Consider the following 22,044-nt stretch of genomic DNA (forward strand, 5'->3'; position numbering starts at 1 on the left):
CTTTAAAACCATTATTTGGGAGGTAGTGTGGTTACTAAAGGCTCCTTGTTTTCTTGTAAAATACAGCAATATTCTGTTGTACTCAAGACATTTCTCTTGAACAATATTTCCCTGTACGCTGTGGCTAATTGTCCTCTGACCTTTTACAGTATGTCCCGGTGGGTTTTTTAAAAAAAAGTCCTCAGTGCTTTGTCTGTTTTATATGAAATTGAACCTTCACTTAGGATTGTCTGAATTGTTTCCCAGGGAATCTGGCTAACTGAGCATTTTTGGAAGCTTCTTTATTTCACCTCTTGTGATTCCCAACTGCCTGGGTGGATTGGATTTTTTTTTTCCTAAAGGGGAAGTGATGACAACTGTGCTCAAATCAGACAAATGACTTCCTGAAACAATAACACAGAAATGCTCACTTTAATGTCCTTATGGGCAAGGCGTCTGGTATCTAATTTCTTGGGGATAAAATATTGTGTGTTAAAAGAGCAGTTACTTTAAAAGGCTTTTTAGGAATCCGAGCAATCTACTATTTTAGGTAACTGATCATTCTGTTCAGTTTATAGATGCAGCCTACTAACAACTACAGTTTTTTTTTTAAAATAGAAAAGCCGAAACTCCCTTTGGGAGTCATTTATAGTTCAAAACCTATCTTTGCCAGGGAAATACTAAAACCACTAAAAATAAAAATAATATGAAGCCCACAAAAAAAGGGGAAAGCCAAGGGAGACAATTAATCCAAATGCTCACAATACTTTATCAATTATACACATCTCAGCCAATAATATACAAGAAGCAAGGCGCTATGAAGGAGAGGAGGAGCAAATGCCCGGAGAAGGAGGGCAGGTTGGAAGACAAGGAGAGAGCAGGACATTAGCTCAGATGGCACAGCATGGTTACTAGTCTGTGGTTTAGGGGCTCAAACTGAGTTCTGGTTGAGGTGAGTGATTATCTGTAATAATGAGTGAATCTGTTCCATTCTGCTTAGCCATAAAACATGTAAAACCGTGGGAGAATAAAATGAAACTGTGGCAAAAGTTTTCCATGAAAAAAAATTTGTTGAGACAAAAAAGTCGGAAAGACAAAAATCCTGCCAAGACAAAAATGTTGCTGCAAGAAAAACACCAATTGACTTCAATGCATTTGGAGTAAAAAAAAAAAATAACCCGCATCAAAATTGTCTCACATAAAAAAAAGTCGCCTATGTGTTTCGCTAATTTTTCGTTGTTTCACAAATGGTTCAACAGATTAGCTCATCACTACTTAAAAACTCGCCATTGTGTGGAGATGTCTAAAAATGCCATTTGTTCCTCTAATTTATGATGAGCAAAACTTTTTTTAGGCAACCTTTTTTCTTGGTGACTCTTTCAGCACACAATGCATTGGCGTCTATGCTCTAATCACAATTGACATAATACACAGAGTAATGCAAGTGCGCTTGTATAATAGTTCCACAATAAAATAAACCTAAGTCTGCCTGCGATCGGTCACAGTTGGTGCATTTAAATACATTCAATATCTCTTTTTTCATAGTTTTAGAAGTATAACAGGGTAGTAAGTTTTTATTTTTCTGTAACTATTTTTTTACTTAAGGGGGCTTGATATAATGTAGAACCGCACGTACGCCTGATGTTGAAATATTGAAATCCTGTGCCTCTTACCATAAGCTATTTGTGAGTAGTACAGGTATGGGACCTGTTATCCAGAATTTTCAAGACCAACGGTGTTCCGGATAAGGGGTCTTTCCATAATTTGGATCTCCATACCTTACGTCTACTAAAAAATCAATAAAACATTAATTAAACCCAATAGGATTGTTTTGCCTCCATTAAGGATTAATTATATCTTAGTTGGGATCAAGTACAGGTACTGTTTTATTATTACAGAGAAAAGGGAATCATTTAACCATGAAATAAACCCAATAGGGCTGTTCTGCCCCCAATAAGGGGTAATTATATCTTAGTTGGGATCAAGTACAGGTACTGTTTTATTATTACAGAGAAACGGGAATCATTTAACCATTAAATAAACCCAATAGGGCTGTTCTGCCCCCAATAAGGGGTAATTATATCTTAGTTGGGATCAAGTACAGGTACTGTTTTATTATTACAGAGAAAAGGGAATCATTTAACCATTAAATAAACCCAATAGGGCTGTTCTGCCCCCAATAAGGGGTAATTATATCTTAGTTGGGATCAAGTACAAGGTACTGTTTTATTATTACAGAGAAAAGGGAATCATTTAACCATTAAATAAACCCAATAGGGCTGTTCTGCCCCCAATAAGGGGTAATTATATCTTAGTTGGGATCAAGTACAGGTACTTTTTTATTATAACAGAGAAAAGGGAAATCAATATTAAAATGGAGTCTATGGCAGACTTTCTGTAATTTGGAGCTTTCTGGATAACAGGTTTGCGGATAACAGATCCCATACCTGTACATTTAATAAGAGCAGGTGAAATCTGTATGAGACTCATGGGAAATCTGTATGAGACTCATGGGTATTTATTATGCTGATGTTGCTCAAAGCAACCAATCAGATGCTTTGCTTTGGTTTTCTAACTATTGAAATCTAATTGCTGATTGGTTGCCCTGGGCAACATCACCGGTAATGCGTCAGGAACCCACAGATAAATTATTAAGCACAATTATAAGGAAGATTTAAAAACCACTCTATTTTAGTAATGTATTTGTTTCTTTAAGAGGGACAACTGCCCTTTAAATAAAAAGAACTGTTATACGTAGAAATAACTGCCGTAAATATTTTAAGCTCTGTGTAAGCATCAAAGTTATATAAAATAAAAATCATTGGTCATTAAGCAAAGCCCTTAGGGAACCCATTAGTTATCATTCACAGTGCTTTGGCTGCCAGATCAATTGTTTTTAATTAATAAATAATTACATTTTTAGACATAGACACAAACAACAGGAGTTTTCAGCCTGAGGCCCCTGAGATGATGTTGAACTACAGGCTTTAGGAAGGGCCACAGGTTGGGTATCCCTGGCATCCATCCCCTAAGTCACACAGGAATATGGCAGAGAGCAATTGGATTATGGCTGCAGACTGAGGTACAGTTTAGCCTTTAATCAATGTTGTGCCTCAGGATATATGAAACTGGCCATGTATCTTGGGTCAATAGGGACAAATACAAAGCACGAGGCCAAGAAATACTAGTGCAATGCGAAAACAATTCTAAGTTTAGTTCAAATCCTCAGATTTATTTGCCCATCCAGCTGCTCACTTATTTGTATATCATTTTCATTCCTTTTTAAAGGAATTATTTTACATAAAGACCAAACATAATGAAAACAGTCTCTACACTCCTGGATATGTCTACATATTGGCATCTCACAGCCCATTTACATGGATGGACTGGAAGTGTGTTTGTAATGGGAATGCAAATTGCTTGCAAAAACAAAGCATCTATATTCGAGTTAATGAGACGGTAATTTAAAGGTCATTATTCCGAACTTGCTTATTCCTCTCACAGTGGCTTTGTGTACGCTAATGATTCGTTTTTGCCATTCAAATTTGAATAAGTTGCAAAACCTGAATGATTCTGTGATGCAACTTTAGCTCTACTACCAAGACTTTACTGCAAATGTCTGTAACACTGAAAATCTGAGCTCCGTCCAGTTACTTGGATGTACAATGAGCCTTTGGCCTCTTTGAGAATATGGCAAGTTCTTAAGATATGATCTATAGTGATGGGCAAAATGTTTGGCCAGGCATTGATTTGCGGCGAATTTCCGCATTTCGCCATTGGCGGATTGTTTTGCGAAACGGATGAAAAAATTTGCAGTGGAAAGATTCGATGCGCGTCCAAAAATTGTCGCCGCGGGCGACAAAATAATAGCCGCACGACAAAATAATAGCCGTGGACGACAAAAGAATAGCCGTGCAACGAAAGAATAGCCGCGGGCGACAAAATAATAGCCGCACGACAAAATAATAGCCGCGGACGACAAAAGAATAGCCGTGCAACGAAAGAATAGCCGCACGACAAAATAATAGCCGCGGGCGACAAAAGAATAGCCGTGCAACGAAAGAATAGCCGCGGGCAACAAAAGAATAGTCACGGGTGACAAAAAGATTCGCGTAACGGCGGAGAATTCGAGAAACGACGTAAATGTCGCCCAGCAAAAAAAAAAAATTATTTTTCGGTGAAGCAAAAGGGGACAGATTCGCTCATCACTAATGATCTAATGTCGGCAGACTTGCTCAGTGTACATGTGTATCTGATGAGCATTGGGCAGGCAGTGTATTTGGGTGTCAAGGTGACTGGAACAGATAATCCATCAGAAGTTCACAATGTCACTCCTTTATAGGATTTAATTAAAAAATGAATCTCCATGCCAGAGTAGCTTCTCTGCAATGCATGGGTTACTTGGTACTTTCCCAGGTACTTCCTGTCCCTGGGGGGGATTCCAAGTTATTGAAATGTCTTGTATTTGTGTGCCACAAGTAGGGTTGCCACCTCTGCTGGCTTTGTTAGTTGGGCAGGGGGCGGGGTGATGTCATGGGGAAGAGGTGGGTCCGTGAAATCTCGGGGGTGGGGAAGAGGTGGAGCCGTGATGTCATGGGGGCTGGGCTATGACGTGGCAATCGGAGATTGGCCAATTGCAACATCAATGTTAGTGAGTCCTGCCCGGTTTTCCTAATTTGGGAAACCGGGCAGGAGGCAACCCTAGCCACAAGTTCAGTAAATTGACTTGATAAATATCTTCTAAGCAATGTTAACAACTTTTGGACGTGTTAACTTGTAGTTCATCAGCAGAATTCATATGTATGACTGAGCTAAATATAGAAAATTTCATGGCACAACCAACCTACTGTACTCTGCTTATTCATTCTCTAACTGGGCATTCCCAGGGACATCATTCAGAACCTACGAGGCATAACTCACTGTCTCCTAAAAAGCTTTTACGGTTCATAAATCCTTGCTATCTGGTGACTGTGGACTTCTAGATTGAGAATATCTAGGGTAACTACCAAAATGACTCCCATATGAACAGATATGAATGAATCAACTGCCACTGATTCAAAGTTCTCTGAAGTTCAGTGTTTTGGATTGTCTAAATAATTGCAAACCCAGTTTAAAAAATCTGCATTTTATTTGCAATCACGTTTTTTTTTTCCAAGACGGGGGGCCAGATCTATGATTGCTCGAGTCTTTGGCAAACTTTTTATTTTTAAGAAAACTTGCTCAGGAAAAAAAAACCCTCAACTAATGAGGTATTTTTGCTCAAACAATCATAAATGTGTCTCTTAGAGGTCCATTTTTACTTTTGGATCTGTCACAGTTTTGACACATAATAAATAGAAAAAAATATTGTTTTTTTACATCAAATAAATCGAGTTTTAGTGCAAAATAAATAAATAAATAAATTCGAACGTTAGTAAATGCCCCCCCTTTAACTTTACCATATCAAGCTATGTATATATGATATGCTAGCAACTGAAAAAAAAATTGTGATGATGAAAACCTTTATTGAGTTTCATTCTTTTTCTGAAAAACCTTATATTTGAAAATTGATATGTGTATGTAAACATAGGGTTAAAAAAAAAAAATCTACATTTTTCATAAATATCCTTTATTAGGAGTTGCTAAGCAGACTAAATGAATAAAACGAAAAGTAAAAATAAAAAATACAGCACATAAATAACATAATAATTACATGCAGAAATAAATTACATAAGATAAATTCAATGAATACAAATCTCAGCTGGGTGCTATTATTATTTTTAACATATATTTGTCATCACATTCGTATAAATTAGCGACATGCAGAACAGGTGCAAAGTATTTCTTTTTAAATGAAACTATAACGTATTAGTTCATCTACCTCATTAAACATCTCAAGCAATGGCATTTAATAAATGGGAAAGCATCTGTCATTATGCAGCAGGGAGGGAAAAGAAATCCAAGGTATAACGTATGAAAGTGCATAATGAGTGTATTATACAAATAAAATATTGGTGTGCAAAATGCTTAAAACTGTCTTCCCTTCACCAGACTCCACTACAATTATTCCTAAGTGCTTCATGCAGCCTTATCTTTCCTCAAAATCACATTAACAAGAAATATCAATCCAGTACAGCGCTCTACAGTAGAAGAAAATAGATAAAAGGAAAAAGAATGTTGGGAAAGCATAAAAAGGATTCTGTATCAGCCTCTCTTCCTCTACTGCCCTAGCAATGGACCCAAACAATTAACATTTAAACACATATAAAATAATGTCATTTTCCAAGGTCTAGTAACCCACAGCAACTGATTCACGTCAAACACAGTTAGACACATGTTGATACATCAGATGCAATCATGTTAGGCACAACATTCCTCTATAGTAAAAGTATTGCTTTGTAGGGGAAAAAGCTGTAAATTGCATTCAAAATTGCACCTTGGTAAGCAAATGAGCCCTTTTATGTACAGTGTGACATAAAACTATTGTGCAGTATATAATTGGTGCTTATATTGACTGATGTGTAAGGGAGTAAAGGGGACAATCCCTTGCAAGAGCCTATAAAAGTCAATACATTATTAGCTGTGCATTAGCTGTGCTTATTAGCTTTTTTGGCTTGATATGACCTGCAGAGAAACAGATGAGTAAGGACCAGTTGGCTATGTGTGCCTTACTAGGGTAGATAGAGAGGTAGAAGGTGACAAGTTGCTCATTCTAGGAACAAGAGCTAGACAGGTTAGCTAGTAAGGACAGCTTGGGTCCCCACGAGGAGTTAGTATTTGGGGTAGAGTCCCAGTGGTGATTGTACAACTGTGTGAAGGTTGGGAACTGTAAGGAGACAGGGACCCTGGAGGCTTCAGGGGAGATACGCTGTGAGAAGTGTGTGTGACTTATACTTGTGAAACTGAGACAGTTTTTCTGGTTGGTTTACTCCAGTCTACGTTGCTGTGCCTGCTAAGGAGCCTGTAATAAAGTCAGTTCTGGTTCAACGCACTCCATTGTGGTCATGACTACGTTACTCAGCAACAGCCTATGCTGGTCCCAGGAGGAAAAGGTTACAATCGTGGGTTCTAACTATACAAATGTCCATCAAATTTCAGTATATTCTAAAGATAGATGTTTCATTGGAAGTCCACGAATGCCTACTGTATATATTTAGCCCCCTATTTTTTTTATTTTTCTGCCTCTCCATTGCCCTGCATTTAATAAATGCTTTTCATTAGTTGATACTATGTTGAACTATCATTATATTTGAGCCTTACTGTATATATGAAATTTAATTGAACAGTTATCTAGATAACATAATTTTGCTTCTTGATGGAGATATAGCTGTAAAATATTGACAATATACTCCAAAACAGTGTCACGTAAATAAGTATCTCATTCTTGTTGGCATAAAAATAATCATCTTAATAACATGCAAGAATAGGCCACTGATGAGGTGGAAATGCAGTGCTTCTGATTACAATATGCATCCAAATCAAAGAATAGAAGCGTAGTCCCTGCAGACCAACAAATACTAACCAATAAAGATTGTACATCACGTTTGGGCATAAGGACTCAAAACACTGATAAAAAGGTCAGAACTAAAGGTCAGTGTTAAATCTCAAAAAATAATTAAAAGTAATCGTAATAATATTTCCCTTTCACTAAATACGCATACAGTTGGAAAACATTATTTTAATAATATAGGTGCAGTCTCTACAAGAAAAGTGGGAATGAGAGAACAAAATCACAATGCTTTTTTTTCAATTCTCTCCTTATCTCTCAAACGCATCTGTGTCAAGAAAAGCCTGAGACCTATTTTTATAAACAAATATGATAAGTATAGTTAAATGTCAGAAGGAAGAAATAGCTGGTGTAGAAAATACACAGTGAAATGCATATCTAGTTCAAGGTACTGGGGCAAAGACTGCTTGTAGCTGACAATCATATTGTTTTCAAACAGAACACCAACTACCTGTTGATTGGTTTCTACAGGTTATTAACATGAAGCAAATTTTGTATTTGTCATTTCATTGACCCTATAATAACCAAATAAACAGTGTATGGGGGGTTACAGGGCAGGAGAATGTGCTTTAGAGGGAAGGATGGCAGATCACACAAAAATAGCATGGGTTCTATTCTGATACTGTGAATATAGTATCAGCTAATATCAATAGTGTAGAGAAAAGCTTTATTTTGCTTAAAGTGTTTCCCTTACACTCTGGGTACGTCTATGGGATCTCAGCAGTCACTAGTGATGAGCGACTTTGTCCCATTTCTTCAGACAATTTGCGGCAAAAATGTTCCGAAACGTGGGTACTGCATGACTGTTTTGATGCAAATCCGTGCCTGGCGAAATAATTCGCTCATCACTAGCAGCCACCAGTAATCTACATCACTAGTGGAGAGTAAGTATGAAGCCTAAATGAGGAAAAACAATACCAGGAAGGCCAAGGCAACAGACAAAGTGCAGAATAATCAGAAAGTTGACAGCCATAAGAAAGGAAAAAGGAAGGTATGAACGTTACCACAATATAACTGATACAAGGAAGGTTAACAGACCTAGGTACTTGAAAATCTCATGGAGTTAGCTAAAACAAGAATATGTTTTGTAATTATTTAATCTTACTATGGTACTGTATGTAGGCTAGGAAGAGAGAGGAATCATAAAACCATCCCAAATGCCAAGTTACTGGTGGCAAATCTTAGCGGTCTGTATCACTATGTATGCCATCCATGGCTGTCTGCTCAGAGGAGACAATATTGGAGACTAAGCTTTTTTTAAAAGAGGATAAAGTTTCTTGTAGAAACGTATTAAAAAAAAGAACAATCCATTATATTGTGAGTGGGACACGGCATTTATAAAACTTCAGACATATTGAGCTGTATAAAGTTTCCCAGTGTGAAGAATTGAGCTGGTTTATTTTCAGCTGCAATTATATCAGACAGAAGAGTGTTCAGGCTCTCATTCTGACTCATAAAACTGTTTAACAAAGTATATATATAAAGTTTATGTGGCTAAGCCAAAGGCCAAATAATATCAGTTAAGGGAATTTATTAAGACTTGGCATTTCCGAAGACCTTGTATATCTATCCTACACTATAGATTGGCATTGCTGATTTCAACCATTTTTGTTCTCCATTTTGGGTTTAAGCATTTCTGCATTGCCCTGAACTACCTTTACTTATTGACATTTTAAATTGGGCTTTGTATTCTCAGGGCCACACTGACTTTTAGCTTGGTAGTCAGATGTAGGAAGAAGCTTGACACTGAAGAGCAGGTCAAAGTACAGTAGTATCCAAAGAGTTTAAGATCTAAGGTCAGTGTAAGATTAACAACTGGGCATCTAACCGATGTTCCGTACACATATTTATTTTGAATATGGTGCTAAGTAGCATGTGATGATGATGATGGTGCTCACACAGCTATCAAACAGCTAACAAAAATTGAGTAATTATTTAATTTTCACTAATGATGCTTTACCACTGTAACTATTAATGAGCTAAAATGCCCCATATTGTTGAAAACAATTTGCAAAATGGCCAAGTGCATCAAAGCTAAACTTTGAAATGTTTATATTGTTCTGAACATAAGGGCACATATATGCCCACAAGTGCTGTTTGCAAAGTACATTTTTGAGTGTAATCGCCATGTTTTTTTCCCACAAGGCACCATTTTTTTCCAGAACGCAAAGGAGTAATGCTCTTGACACAGTTGCACTGTGCCTAAGGCAATTATATCAGATTCACCAAAATGAATGCAGCGTTTCTGCTTGTGGCAGCCTCTACTGTTCTAAAAAGGTTTAAAAACATTATTGCTGGATTTTTTTTCTGTTCAGGCATATGAACATTAGTGAGGTTGGGCACTGATAGTGAGGATCTGGGCTCTCAGTCAGCGTTCCAATTCAATTAAAATATGTTGAAGTGAAGTATCTGTGCAGGCCAATCAAATTCTATCATGTCCATCTCTGCAAAATCAGTTCTGCAAGGACTTTACTGACGGGGCTCTGACAGGCAGGAAAAGAGAAAGGCTTTGCTCAAATATTTGCCACAAACTAGGAAGCATGGAAAAATGGCAAGAATGTCATTATATGATTAAGTGAGATGAAGAGGCACTTGTGTCAGCAATTTAATAGTCAGTACCAATTATAAGAAGGGGTGTCCAAATACAGAATATATCATTATGTTCATTTGTGCAATAAACCATCAATCAATTTTGCAATGTCTAAAATTTCCAAAAGAAGATATCTGCTATATACCACATATCAGTCCTTTGTTTGTAACCCTGATATACTAGCACTTCCATTATTTAGCTATGAACTAGCTGCACGATATAGTGACATTATGTTGTTTGGGGGGAATTATAATAAAAGTCCTAATTTCATTGCAGAAACGTGGTTTTGTTCAAAACACAATAACTCTGTTTGATTCTCCTAAGCGGAGATTTAATTACTCGTTTTAAAGCTTGACATAAATAAGACTGGGTGATATCCAAGTACAGGAATAGTAGCTGGAAATGAGCCCGATGCACAAAGAGCAAGATTGCTAGTAATTTATTGAAGAGATTTGCTGTGGCTGCATTTGTGTTCTGGCTGCAAGACAACACATTTCAGGATTATGTGGAGGAGACTTGGGCACCTCTGTGTAACTTGTCAAGCATGCTGCGTAGTCTCATTCCAATGGAGATTCAAACATTTTGCTACAAATTCTGCCTTTCTCATATTTCTGTGCTAGCGACATGCAACACTGACTGCAATATCCATTTACCAAATGTTTGTGTGCTTAAGAATAAAACAAGATAAAAGAAAAAAGGGCATCTTTATAAAGGCATGTCAGCACTGAAGTACACACAGACCATACACTGATATTTTTCTTTGATATTTCATAGTATGCTGTGTAAAATCCGCGCTATGTGATTATTTTATACTAATGTGTAGCCACACCTAAATTCTTGAGTAAAAAGAAGCGTTCACACAAAGCAGTATAAAACCTGCCAAGATTTAAACCACTTTTTACACCTGGCATAAAGGGGGGCATTTGTTAATGCTTGATTTTTTTCTGTCCGGGTTTTTTGCCACCAAAATATGATTTTGTTGCGAAAAACCCCCAAATTTTTCACGATTTATTATGCAACAAAACTGCACCAAATCCGAATGCAAAAATACATCATCTAAAACCTGTTGAGATCATGTAGAAGTCAATGGCAGATGTTCCATTTACAACTGGAAGATCTTTCTTTGCTTCACGGTTTTTGGGGGTATGTTATGCTGGTCTTTGTTGTGGTTTTCATGCTACAATACAAAAAAGTTGCAGTGTTCACGTTTTTCTACCTCTTTTTTTAATTTGTGCTTTTTCACTTCGGATCTTTTTATAAATGACTGCCATTCATGGAAATTAGTTATGGTTTCAAAAAGAACTATAAAACCACAAAAACCTGAATGTTCGTAAATGCTCCCCTACACACCTGTATAGCATTTGTCCCATTTAATAGATTACATAAGGTCTATAATGTTGTAAAATAATGGTGTAGCTTTAGGTGTTAGTTTCAAATAAAAATATACACATCTATATTAACACATTGATTAGCTTGTGGTGCTACTTCCTACTTAAGAACAAATATGGAACCTCATGGAGATTTGTATGTGATCTATAGGGGCCATTTTTGTAGGCAAGTGCTGTAATCAAAGTGCAAATTTGAGTGCAGTCGCCATGGTTTCCTCCCATAATGTAGCATTTTTTCCCAGAACTCCCTGGTCTGGAGGTGGTGGTAACAATCAAATCCTTTCCATATCCTTATTCCATAGCAGGAGAAATGTGCTAATACTGTATACTATATTTTAAAAAATTGCTTCTTCTTTTACATTAAATATAGTTAGGTTTAGGGTTACAAAGCCCTTTTAACTTTTAGTAAATTTTTATTTTGGATAAATCAATTCTATGCAATTTCTTAGATTGGATTTTTGTTTTTAACAAAGAACAAATTTAAAATGCATGTATTCTTCAATAAGAAAAAAAATCCAATAAAGAAAATTAGGTTAAGTAAAACTTAATTTCCTTCAGCATAGACATTTGATAAATCTAAATGTGCTACCTTTCTAACGAACTACTTTGTTTATAAAGTGAAGTTGGCACATTTAGATCATCATGTTATTTCTCCTTTGTTCAAAAAGTAGGAAGCAGAATAAAAATAATGTACAAAATTTGAAGTGCGTGGCTCTCAGTCTCAGGCTCAGCTGTGGTTGCTATCTATTTTCCCTTTCATTTTCTGTCTTCTGTTATTCATATAACCTTTCTCCTAAGCCTTGCCTGTACCCTTCTTTCCTCCTTCATTCCATATTCTATTTTACTTTGTTTAAACTTTCCACTGAGTGAAATTAGAGCTCACTGCAATCCGCTAGAGTGAAATTACGCCACTCTCCATGCGTATCTATGGCATTTTTAAAGGTATATTTATCAAAGGGTGAACTTTTACTTTTATTCATTGATAAATACTCTTTTAAAAATCCCATAGAAATGAATGGAGAGTGGCGGAATTTCACTCTAACAGACTGTGGGGAGCTCTAACTTCACTCTTTGATAAATATGTCTGTTGAGGAGAAACTTTTCCTCAGTCTATTACTGATATCCTTGCTAGTGATGAGCGAATCTGTCCTATTTCGCTTCACCGAAAAATGTCATGCCTCAAAAAAATTGTTGCGCACATTAAAAAAAGACGCGCATGACAATTCTTTTGATGCGTGAGACAATTCTTTTTGACGCATGAAACAATTCTTTTGACACACGAGACAAGTCTTTTGATGCGTGAGACAATTCTTTTTGACGCACGAGACAATTCTTTTTGACGCGTGAGACAATTCTATTGACGCGTGAGACAATTCTATTGACGCACGAGACAATTCTTTTTGACGCGTGAGACAATTCTATTGACGCGTGAGACAATTCTATTGACGCGTGAGACAATTCTATTGACGCGCGAGACAATTCTTTTTGATGCGCAACAATTCTTTTTATGTGCCCAACAATACTTTTTGCCACGCAGCAAATTTTTCCGTGGCAAATTTTGTTACCTGTTTCGTGGAAAAAGCTGCCAATGGCGAAACGTGGAAATTCACTTTGAATCCATGCCTGCCGAATTTTTTCGCCCATCACTAATCCTTGCTTTAGTTATTCCTTATCCCACTGGCTAAAGGTTTACGAAGGCAACTGTAGCATTGCTTTGGCACAGGCAGCAAAGGGCAATTGTACAGTAGTGTGAAATGTTGCCTGGGGCTACAAGGAGTCTTCCCAGTGTCCTACTGGCTGCATGCACGGTTTGTTTAGTATTGGGATGCTGAACCTGAAACCATCCAGCTGTTGATGGCAGGTAATAGATATGCCTTATTATAACTGTATTGTAAAATGGTTTTGTTTGGATACCAGATTTCTCTATTAATTTAATGTGCTTCAAGGTGTTATAGAATTTGGTAATAAGAATATGACCCATTTCAGTCATTAATAATATCAACACATTGAATGCAACTGGTGTTCCTTTATATTTATTGCAACTATTATTGGTAATACACAGAAATATCAATGTGTGAGCTTGACAGTCATCTTGTAACGTATTCTTGATTTATTCTTGCTATTTGTTTGCATGTGTTTTGGTAATAACACTTTGACAGCTGTTAATGGATATTATGCTGTGCTTGCAATAATACTTTATGTGTCTTTCCTCTCTCAGTTTAATACATAAAACATGTGCTGTAATTTAGCAGAGGTGTGTACCTCCTTTGCATTTGTACTGCACTGTATGTGACCCTTTTATTCATTATTTATAGTAAGTCCTTTGCTATTTAATATCCATCGCTACCTTGAATATTGAAATCATTTTTAATAACCTAGGTCACAAATGGTATTTCACCTCCGGCTTCTGTCATCCGTTTGAGAAATTCAGAGATTCTAATTTGTTTGAAACTATCCTTTTGCGGTTCCTTTTGCCTTTTGCAGGACATACTCAGATGCCTAAAATTAAACTAGTATTCATTAGACCCAATTAAATATGGTTATAACACACCATGTAAAACATTATATTAATACTAACTTGCCCATCATTAAACAAGGACCATTCATGTGTTTCACCTAGTTACAGGTATAGTAATTGTGAGTGTGTATTTTGCAACGTTATTATAATACTGAATTGTTCAGAAATAATTTAATGGAGACTCTATCAATTCCATGATATTAGAAACAGAACCTTTTGTTTTGTTTTACTCTTTGTTTGTTTGTTGAGTGGGAGAAAATCATGAAGACTAATGAAAGGAGCTATCTGGTCACATGGGGTTGTGTGCATTTATTTTCTATATGTTGTATTTCATAACGACATCTTTCATGTCCTAAAGGTACAATGGTATTTTCTGTACCAGAGGTGCCAAAACATATCAATATATCATTATATTTGCTGCTGTTTTCTGTCAATGAACTGTTCCTTGATACAATGGAAGTTTGTTTGTGTAATACAAAAGTAGGAAATATGAAGCAGCTATGGTGGGATGGTTGTTCAATAAGAATTTATATTTTGTAAGCAAGTTATACCCTCACATTTTCCCATGGGTCTTTTTTTAGGATCTCATAACTTTGTCTATCTGCTAGGAGGTCCATGGCCATTTGTTTCATTCTCATTATTCATAGACCATGCATTTATAAGACCTGGTTGACAACTCTTGTATATTAATAAAGGGTAATTATAGTTATATACCCATGATATATTGTATTGGATGACTATACCCTGTAAATCTCCTTAAACTTTTTGTTTGTGGATGTTTTTATTGGTTTATTTTTCCCTGAATAATGTGTTTTTTGTTTACACAATAAAGTTATATTTTAGCTAAATGCACAAAACCCTATGTAAGTAGATATTTTCATTGAGGTGGTAAACACCATGTGCAAAACCATATATTTTTCTTAAAGCTATGATAATTATATAATAAAAAGAGACCACTGCTGCATCACCTTTGTATGCCAACCAGTTGTTGTCTGTCTATGCATTGCTCTGGGGTTTCTTCACCAGTAAAAGGAATTGAATGCAAGAGACCCACTTGCTTGGGAAAGTATCTATAACATAACTTTCCATAAAAAGAAGTGCAGAAACATTTTGTAAAGAAAACAAATTATACAATGCAAGCACTCATAAAAGTTAAAAAAATTTTTAAAAAATGGGACACTTCCAATTTATGTTTCTGTGATAATAAGTAATGTGTACCTCTTTCTAATTATTCAGCAACTCTGTCTCAAGAGATTAAATGATTTATTACTCAATGGAAAAACAATGCAGGTGATCGTCCCTATATCTGGGTGCTTAAGGCAATAAAGAATTACATTTTTACATGCATAGGACCCTTCCTACAATAAAACAATGAATTTGGCCATTTGATTGATCAGGCATTAGTATAAAAATTTGTGCCTGATGGTCAATAAACAAAGATCCTGTTTTAAACTGTCAGTAAATGATGAACTAACTGCATTTGTTATCATGTGTTGTTTTATTTCATTCTTGTTTCCAAACCTTTCAAATTGACCTATATAAATAAATGAGGTATAAAAGGTTTTCTTTTGTGTCGTTTATATCATTCAGGACATGTTTATTGTGATGGCTAAAGTAGGACAAAGATCTCCGCAGAAGGAGTAAATATCTAGTTCAAGTAAAATAATTACATTATGCATGCTACATTTTGCTGTATCAGCAAACACTTGGAATCTATTTAGACCATAACATATGAAAATGCATTATTTTTCATTTACAAGTTCTGCAATGCATTATTTATTTTGTTGTTGTTTTTTTGTTCAATTAGGCTACCCAAACGAGCCGGCAGCTAATGTAGCTCTGACCACTGTCAAAGAATTTTTAAAGAAGAACAGGGATAAGGTAGGAATACAAATGCATAAATGTATGCAGACAAATGCACTTGCTTGGTGAATTCAATCAGTAAAACCTTTAGCTGTACGTAATATATATATATATATATATATATATTTTACAGTAAACATTCGGTTCTATGTAGTGTAACATTTTCAGCTGACTGGTGGGTTATAATAGCAACAACCCCTTTCTGCTTAAAAAATGTCACTCTATAGGACTCAGCTTTCATTTAAAAGGAAAACGCTTTTGCCTATGGGTGCCGATACTACAGAAACACTAACCTAGATCTGCTTTTTAGCTTTTTTGGATATGGTCTATGATTTTTGAAACATTATTGTAATGCTATTTAGGAAGTGGACTAATGTATACTAATGTATATTTTTAAAGGAGAAGGAAAGGCTAATAAAGAGTTAATCTCAAGCTGCAAGCATACCTTCAGTTGTCTCAATAGTGCTCTTAAGTCTCCCCATATTTCTCCCATTCAGATGATCAGAAGCCAAACAGGAAGAAAAAACGCTGAACTGTGTAAAGAAAGTTCCCATAATGCCTCACTCCTGCACAGACACCCAGACCAAGTGAACATGCTCAGTTAGTTAGGCTATGAGTCAGCTTCCTGCTGATTGGCTCAGATCCACATTCCTAAGGGGGAAGGAGTGAGTTCTTAGCATTCTTGAGGGAGGGGGCAGCAGCAGAGAGGAGAGAGCTGAAAGCTGTGTGTCTCTGGCAGAGGAAAACAGACACAACTAATCTTTTTACTAAGAACTCAGTGCAGCTTTTCTGTGAGTGCTTACGGCTGTATTTACATAGACCTTTCTGATAAAGCTTACTTAGTTTTTACCTTTCCTTCTCCTTTAAGACTGCTGTTTATCTTTCAACACAGTTACAGCACCCCTAACCCCCAGCAGAGAATGCATTAGACAGGACTTACTGCCAAGGAGGCCTTACTGTAGGACTGGACTAAGGGGACTTGGGTGTCAGTGGTTGCTAAAAACACCTGATTGTTTATTTGCTGAAGTTTCAGAACAGGCTCTAAAATATATATTTACGGGTACAGGTTCTAGTGCCCAGGTTACAAGGCCCTCCCAGTTGTACTCCTCTTGGAATTTCTAAGCCTATCTACTTAAGTGCCTAGGCCCATGATAGTGTACATAGTGTATTAATCCTTCTGTTCTCCTCAGTGAAATGTCTGACTTTTCAGCTAACTACCCTAAAGCTGGCCATACATGCATGATATTATCATACAAAACGAAATTCGGAGCGTGTATGGGGGATCAACGAGATGACTGATATCGGCAAAAGCCTTGGATATCGGTCATCTCATCAATCAGACGGGAGAAAAGATTTTGAACGGCGCCCGAGCAAAATCATTTAGGGCTGAATCATCAGATAGGGGTAGAATTCCTATTGTCTCTACCTCCAAATCTGACGATTCAGCCCTAAATGTCAATGGTCGCAGGAAAGATCGTAATTGTAATGTGTATGGGCAGCTTTAGTCTGCCTTTCATTCCTAGAAGGATCTATCCTCACTCTAGGTAGGACTACCCTGTAGATCTTTTTCTACTCAGGCCTTAACCATTATTATTTCAGCACCATTTACCCCTGCCAACAAGTGGGGCTGAAAGACACTGAAGCTCATGATCCCTTCCTATTTTAAAGAGTAGGAAACACCTGACACCCCTGGCCACTAACAATCTCACAGTTTCTGCTAGGATATACCTAAACAATAGACGAGGACAAGCTTCCCCCTCCCAACCATGCAACCAACCAACCATGAGCAAACCCAGTAGAGTGCTGGTTTTAAATCTTGAGGGGATTTTCCTAAGTACGGGTAACACTCTTAACGTCTTACATAATGTATTGTGTGTAACTAAAAATAATTCCTATAATAGTGCTATAGTGTGCAACTGTCTTTTTCTTTCACATGTTTTAACAATGTTTGAAGGTATGACACTCTTAAATACAAGGAACTCCTTCTGCAAAATATTTGTTTTTCTTTTGCTTGTTAATATGGCTTTTTTTTATCATTTACTATATTAATAAATGTTTTTGTCATGTAATGCAACCCTCAACATGGCAGTTGACCAGTCCATTTGTATACATCCATATTCGTTTCATAAAATATAAACTAGTATATGAAATATCTCTGACCTTAACATTTAAGGACAAATAAGATTCAATAATTTGACATCAAACAATGCTGTGTGAACAGGGTAAATAGACTGCTTTAGAACACGGGTTGAATATTTAAGTTTTAGACATGCAAACTTTGGCTGTATAAGAACATCTCTGGAATATATTAACTGGGAATGACTTTTCACAGGGTTGGAATGTGTTTAAAATGCTGCTTAATAAATATGCATGTCAGTGTATTACCCTTGTAAGAAAGGAAAGATGTTGTGATGCAAAAGTGTTATGGTTTGATGAAAGTGTTAATGTTGAGGTTTGTAAGAAAAAATTAACATTTAAGGCATTCAAGTAAATTGGGACAGCTTAAAGGAACAGTGTAAAATGAAACTGGGTAAAATGGATAGACTGTGTAAAATAAAAAAATATATATTTAGTTAGACAAAAATGTATTCTATAAAGGCTGGAGTGAGCAAATGTCTAACATAATGGCCAGAACACTACTTCCTACTTTCAGCTCTAACCTCTTAGTTAGTCAGTTAATTTAGGGGGGGCCAAATGGGACATAACTGTTCAGTTGGTTTGTCAGCATGCAGGCCAGATTCAAAAGTAAACTAACTGAACAGTTATGTCCCATATAGCCCCCAACCCCCCCCCCAAGTCACTGATTGGTTACTGACTGCTAACAGCTTAGAGAGCTGTAAAGCAGTAGTAGTATTCTGGCTATTATGTTGAACATCTGCCCACTTCAGCCTTTATAAATTACATTTTTGCCTAACTAAAAAAGATCATTAACTTGAAGATAAAAGCATAATGTTGCCTCTTTATAGGTCCCTGGTAAGGCCTCACCTTGAGTATGCGGTGCAGTTTTGGGCTCCAGTCATTAAGGAGGGTATTAATGAGCTGGAGAGAGTGCAGAGACCTATAGCTAGAGTGTAAAAAAGGCACTAGGGCGGGTACATGAGTACTCTTTACAAGTACATTAGAGGAAATTTTAGTCAGATAACTGGGATTGTTTTCCGACAAGGAAAAGTTCAGAACCAGAGGCCACACATTTAGACTTTGTGTACAGAACTTTCATTTCAAGCAGCGTAGGTGGTTCTTTATTGTGAGGGCAGTGAGGGTGTGGAACGCCCTGTCAGTGCCATTGTGATAGCAGCCTTTAAAAGTGGCTTGAATGACTTCTTGAATAAGCATAATATCCAAGGCTATTGTGATCCACTAATAGTGGATTAGCTGTTACTGGCCGCTGTAACTATTATTCCTTACAGTAGTAACAAAGTAAAATACCTCTCCAGAGTAAAATTTCTGTGAATTTTCCCAACAGAAAAATGACAAGATTATACAATCTATAAATTCTCTGCGGCTGAATTAAGACATTTCATGTTTCCAAAGATTTACTAGAATATACAATATCAAACATAGTTGAAAGGTACCATTAACCAGCCTTGCCTTCAGCAACACTACCGTCCTTGCCGCCATAATGTCAAATATCATTGATACAAATGTCCACATTGTTGCCTCATCCTTTATGTATAAATGCAGAATAGTTTCAAAGAGTGAAAACACTGAGGTACAGGAGCTCTGATATAATGTGTATAATGTGCGGGAAGCGAAAACAAGCTTTTTTCTAAGCTGAACTTGCTTTGTTGGAGAAAGTTACATTGGCTCCACTCGCAGAAACAAAATATATTTAATTTAATTGGCTACCTGCAGGTAGCAGTAGAAAAATAAAATAGAAATAATCATATCTGCCATGACGCCCATGATATACTGACGTGTCATTACTTTTCTCCCCTCCTATAGGGTGGCAGGCAAAATAACACTTGTATTTCAGTGCCTTATTATGCTGATGATATAACCTTTTAAGGCAGCGCCAGTCGGCTTCTTTTCATGTTATAATTCATGGGAAAAAAGGTGTCTTTCGACGCCTGCAAAAAGGAAATAATTACTTTGCTCTGGGTGTCACTGGCAAGTCAGTGGAAGAGTGATTTTATATGGTCCCTAAAGCCCAAATCCAGCTATCATCCCACCAGACAACTCATTTTACAAAGCTGATAACAAAGCCACCATGGGGACAGAACTGTACCTTGTGATGTCTGGCTGCTATTAAACTGTAAAGATGATAAAACAGCATACTGCAATCCCACCGCGCTGAAACCACCCAGGGTTTGCTGAAAAGAAATCTTTTGTACCTATTATCCTAGTTTGTTTCCAGTGAAGAGAAACGAGGAAAGACATTTCCTTCAAATCATATTGTTATTATTTTTATGGCTGTTATTTTTTTTCTGTAACTGCAGGTATGGGAAATGTGATATAAATGAAGTCCACTGATGTTTTATTGATAGGTTTCTTGAAAAAAAGACAAATACAAGAAAGTGGATAATGAACTAATATTTCCTTGCTAACTGTGTGTACATATATCTATATAATTATTCTCCTGGAGCTTAGTGGGAGGATCACAGGGGGACAACAAACAGCAAAATAACTGTGTTGTTAGTTCAGGATACATGAATATTATGGAGAGAGAAGATGTCTGCATGGAAGCTGCGGCTATACAAAATAAGGGGTTAGGAAGGAAACATAAACATGTAGAAAAGGATAGCTAAGGCTAACAAGATGGAGAGAACAAACAACAATATAGAGACAAAGAAAACCTACCCAGATATGTGGTAAAGGGAGGCCAAACTAGAAGCAAGTAAATTTGAACTTACTGCTACAATAATAGAGTGTGTAGGCAATTAATAGACATAGTTACATGTTACATGTAACCCTTATTTTTTCCACCAAGGACTAACTTCAACTCAAATAGTGTAGAGCATTGGTTGTATTTATTAACAAAGGAGAAAGACATCACTTTTGATGTTGCCCATAGCAACCAATCAGAAGTTTGTTTTTGTTTTCTACCTGGTAGGTGACTTTTCAAATCTAATTGCCCATATATCATGTATACAGGTCTGGGATTTATCAGCCAGGGATTTTCAAACTAGTAGGAGATTCCCAAGCCATAGGGTAAATTATCCCTAGAGGTCTCTATATTAATGTTTTACTAATGTTTTACAAGTGGTACCAATCTTTTAATGACACTTTGGGTTTATTTTAACAATTCCACCCTGGAAATTGTCAGAATCCATTCTCTCCTTATGAGATTTGAATAAGGGAGTAAGGATTCAGACAGGTGAATGTGCTCCACAATTACAACTTCATAGAGCACATTTAGCTTCTGATGAACTAGCCTATGTATCAATTTAGATAAATCACAATACAGACCAATCTCCTGTAATTCGCTATGAATTCCCCTATTTATTCTATAATAAATCTTTCCTGATATTTTTCTGTACAGCGTATATTTTGCAGTTTTTGTAGAGCATGCCCTTTATTACAGCAGTAATATAATTACTGCATGGGAACATTAATTCCAATGGGATACACTTAAGGGAACATTTATTAAGCAATTGTGAGAAAAAGTCATTTTTTTTTACATGTAAATATTTTTGAGATTTACGAATGGGTATTCACCAGTCCTCAATTTTTCCAATATTATTTATCTATATTGTTTCACGAGAAATTTGTATTTTTGGAAAATAACTTGAATAATTCGAGATTTAGGTTACTTCTTTCTTGAGAAAAAAATTCAGCAGGTTTGATCTGTCAAGTACTACTGAATCCTATGTAAGGCTTCAAATAATAGAAAAGTTTAACTTTAAATTTTTACAAATGTTTCATATTTCACCCAGTTTCTAGGGGAAGTAAACCCCATTGTTGTTTTCTACTTCACACATTTTGTAGGGGATGTTAATCCCATCATTGTTTTCTGTTTCACCCAGTTTCAAGTAAAACTTAAACACATTATTGTTTTCCAAGAATGATCACCAATGTTCCTAAAATGGCTGTTGGACCAATTTCTGTTTCGGAAAAATAAAGAGGATTCATGGAAACAAATGTTGATTTAAATTTCCTGAATAAGCTAATTTTTTACATTTTTGGTTTAAAGGAGACATATTGCATCATACTCATTTTTTGGTAATACATTCCCCTTTCTCTAAAATGTATAGTGCTTCTATAAAAGAAGGTTTTAAAAACA

The 22,044-nt window shown here is 36.4% G+C and overlaps 1 protein-coding gene across 1 annotated transcript in view; it reads left to right on the forward strand.

Moving 5' to 3' along the window:
• macrod2 (MACRO domain containing 2) overlaps positions 1–22,044 on the forward strand; it is a 1,296,131-nt gene that overhangs the window by 1,057,729 nt on the left and 216,358 nt on the right. Inside the window, exon 8 of the mRNA XM_004914719.4 lies at positions 15,769–15,842. Coding sequence (XP_004914776.1) covers positions 15,769–15,842 — 74 coding nt within the window. The remainder of the gene's footprint in view (positions 1–15,768; positions 15,843–22,044) is intronic.

The sequence above is a fragment of the Xenopus tropicalis genome, chromosome 5 (genome assembly GCF_000004195.4).
Source record: "Xenopus tropicalis strain Nigerian chromosome 5, UCB_Xtro_10.0, whole genome shotgun sequence".
NCBI lineage: Eukaryota > Metazoa > Chordata > Amphibia > Anura > Pipidae > Xenopus > Xenopus tropicalis.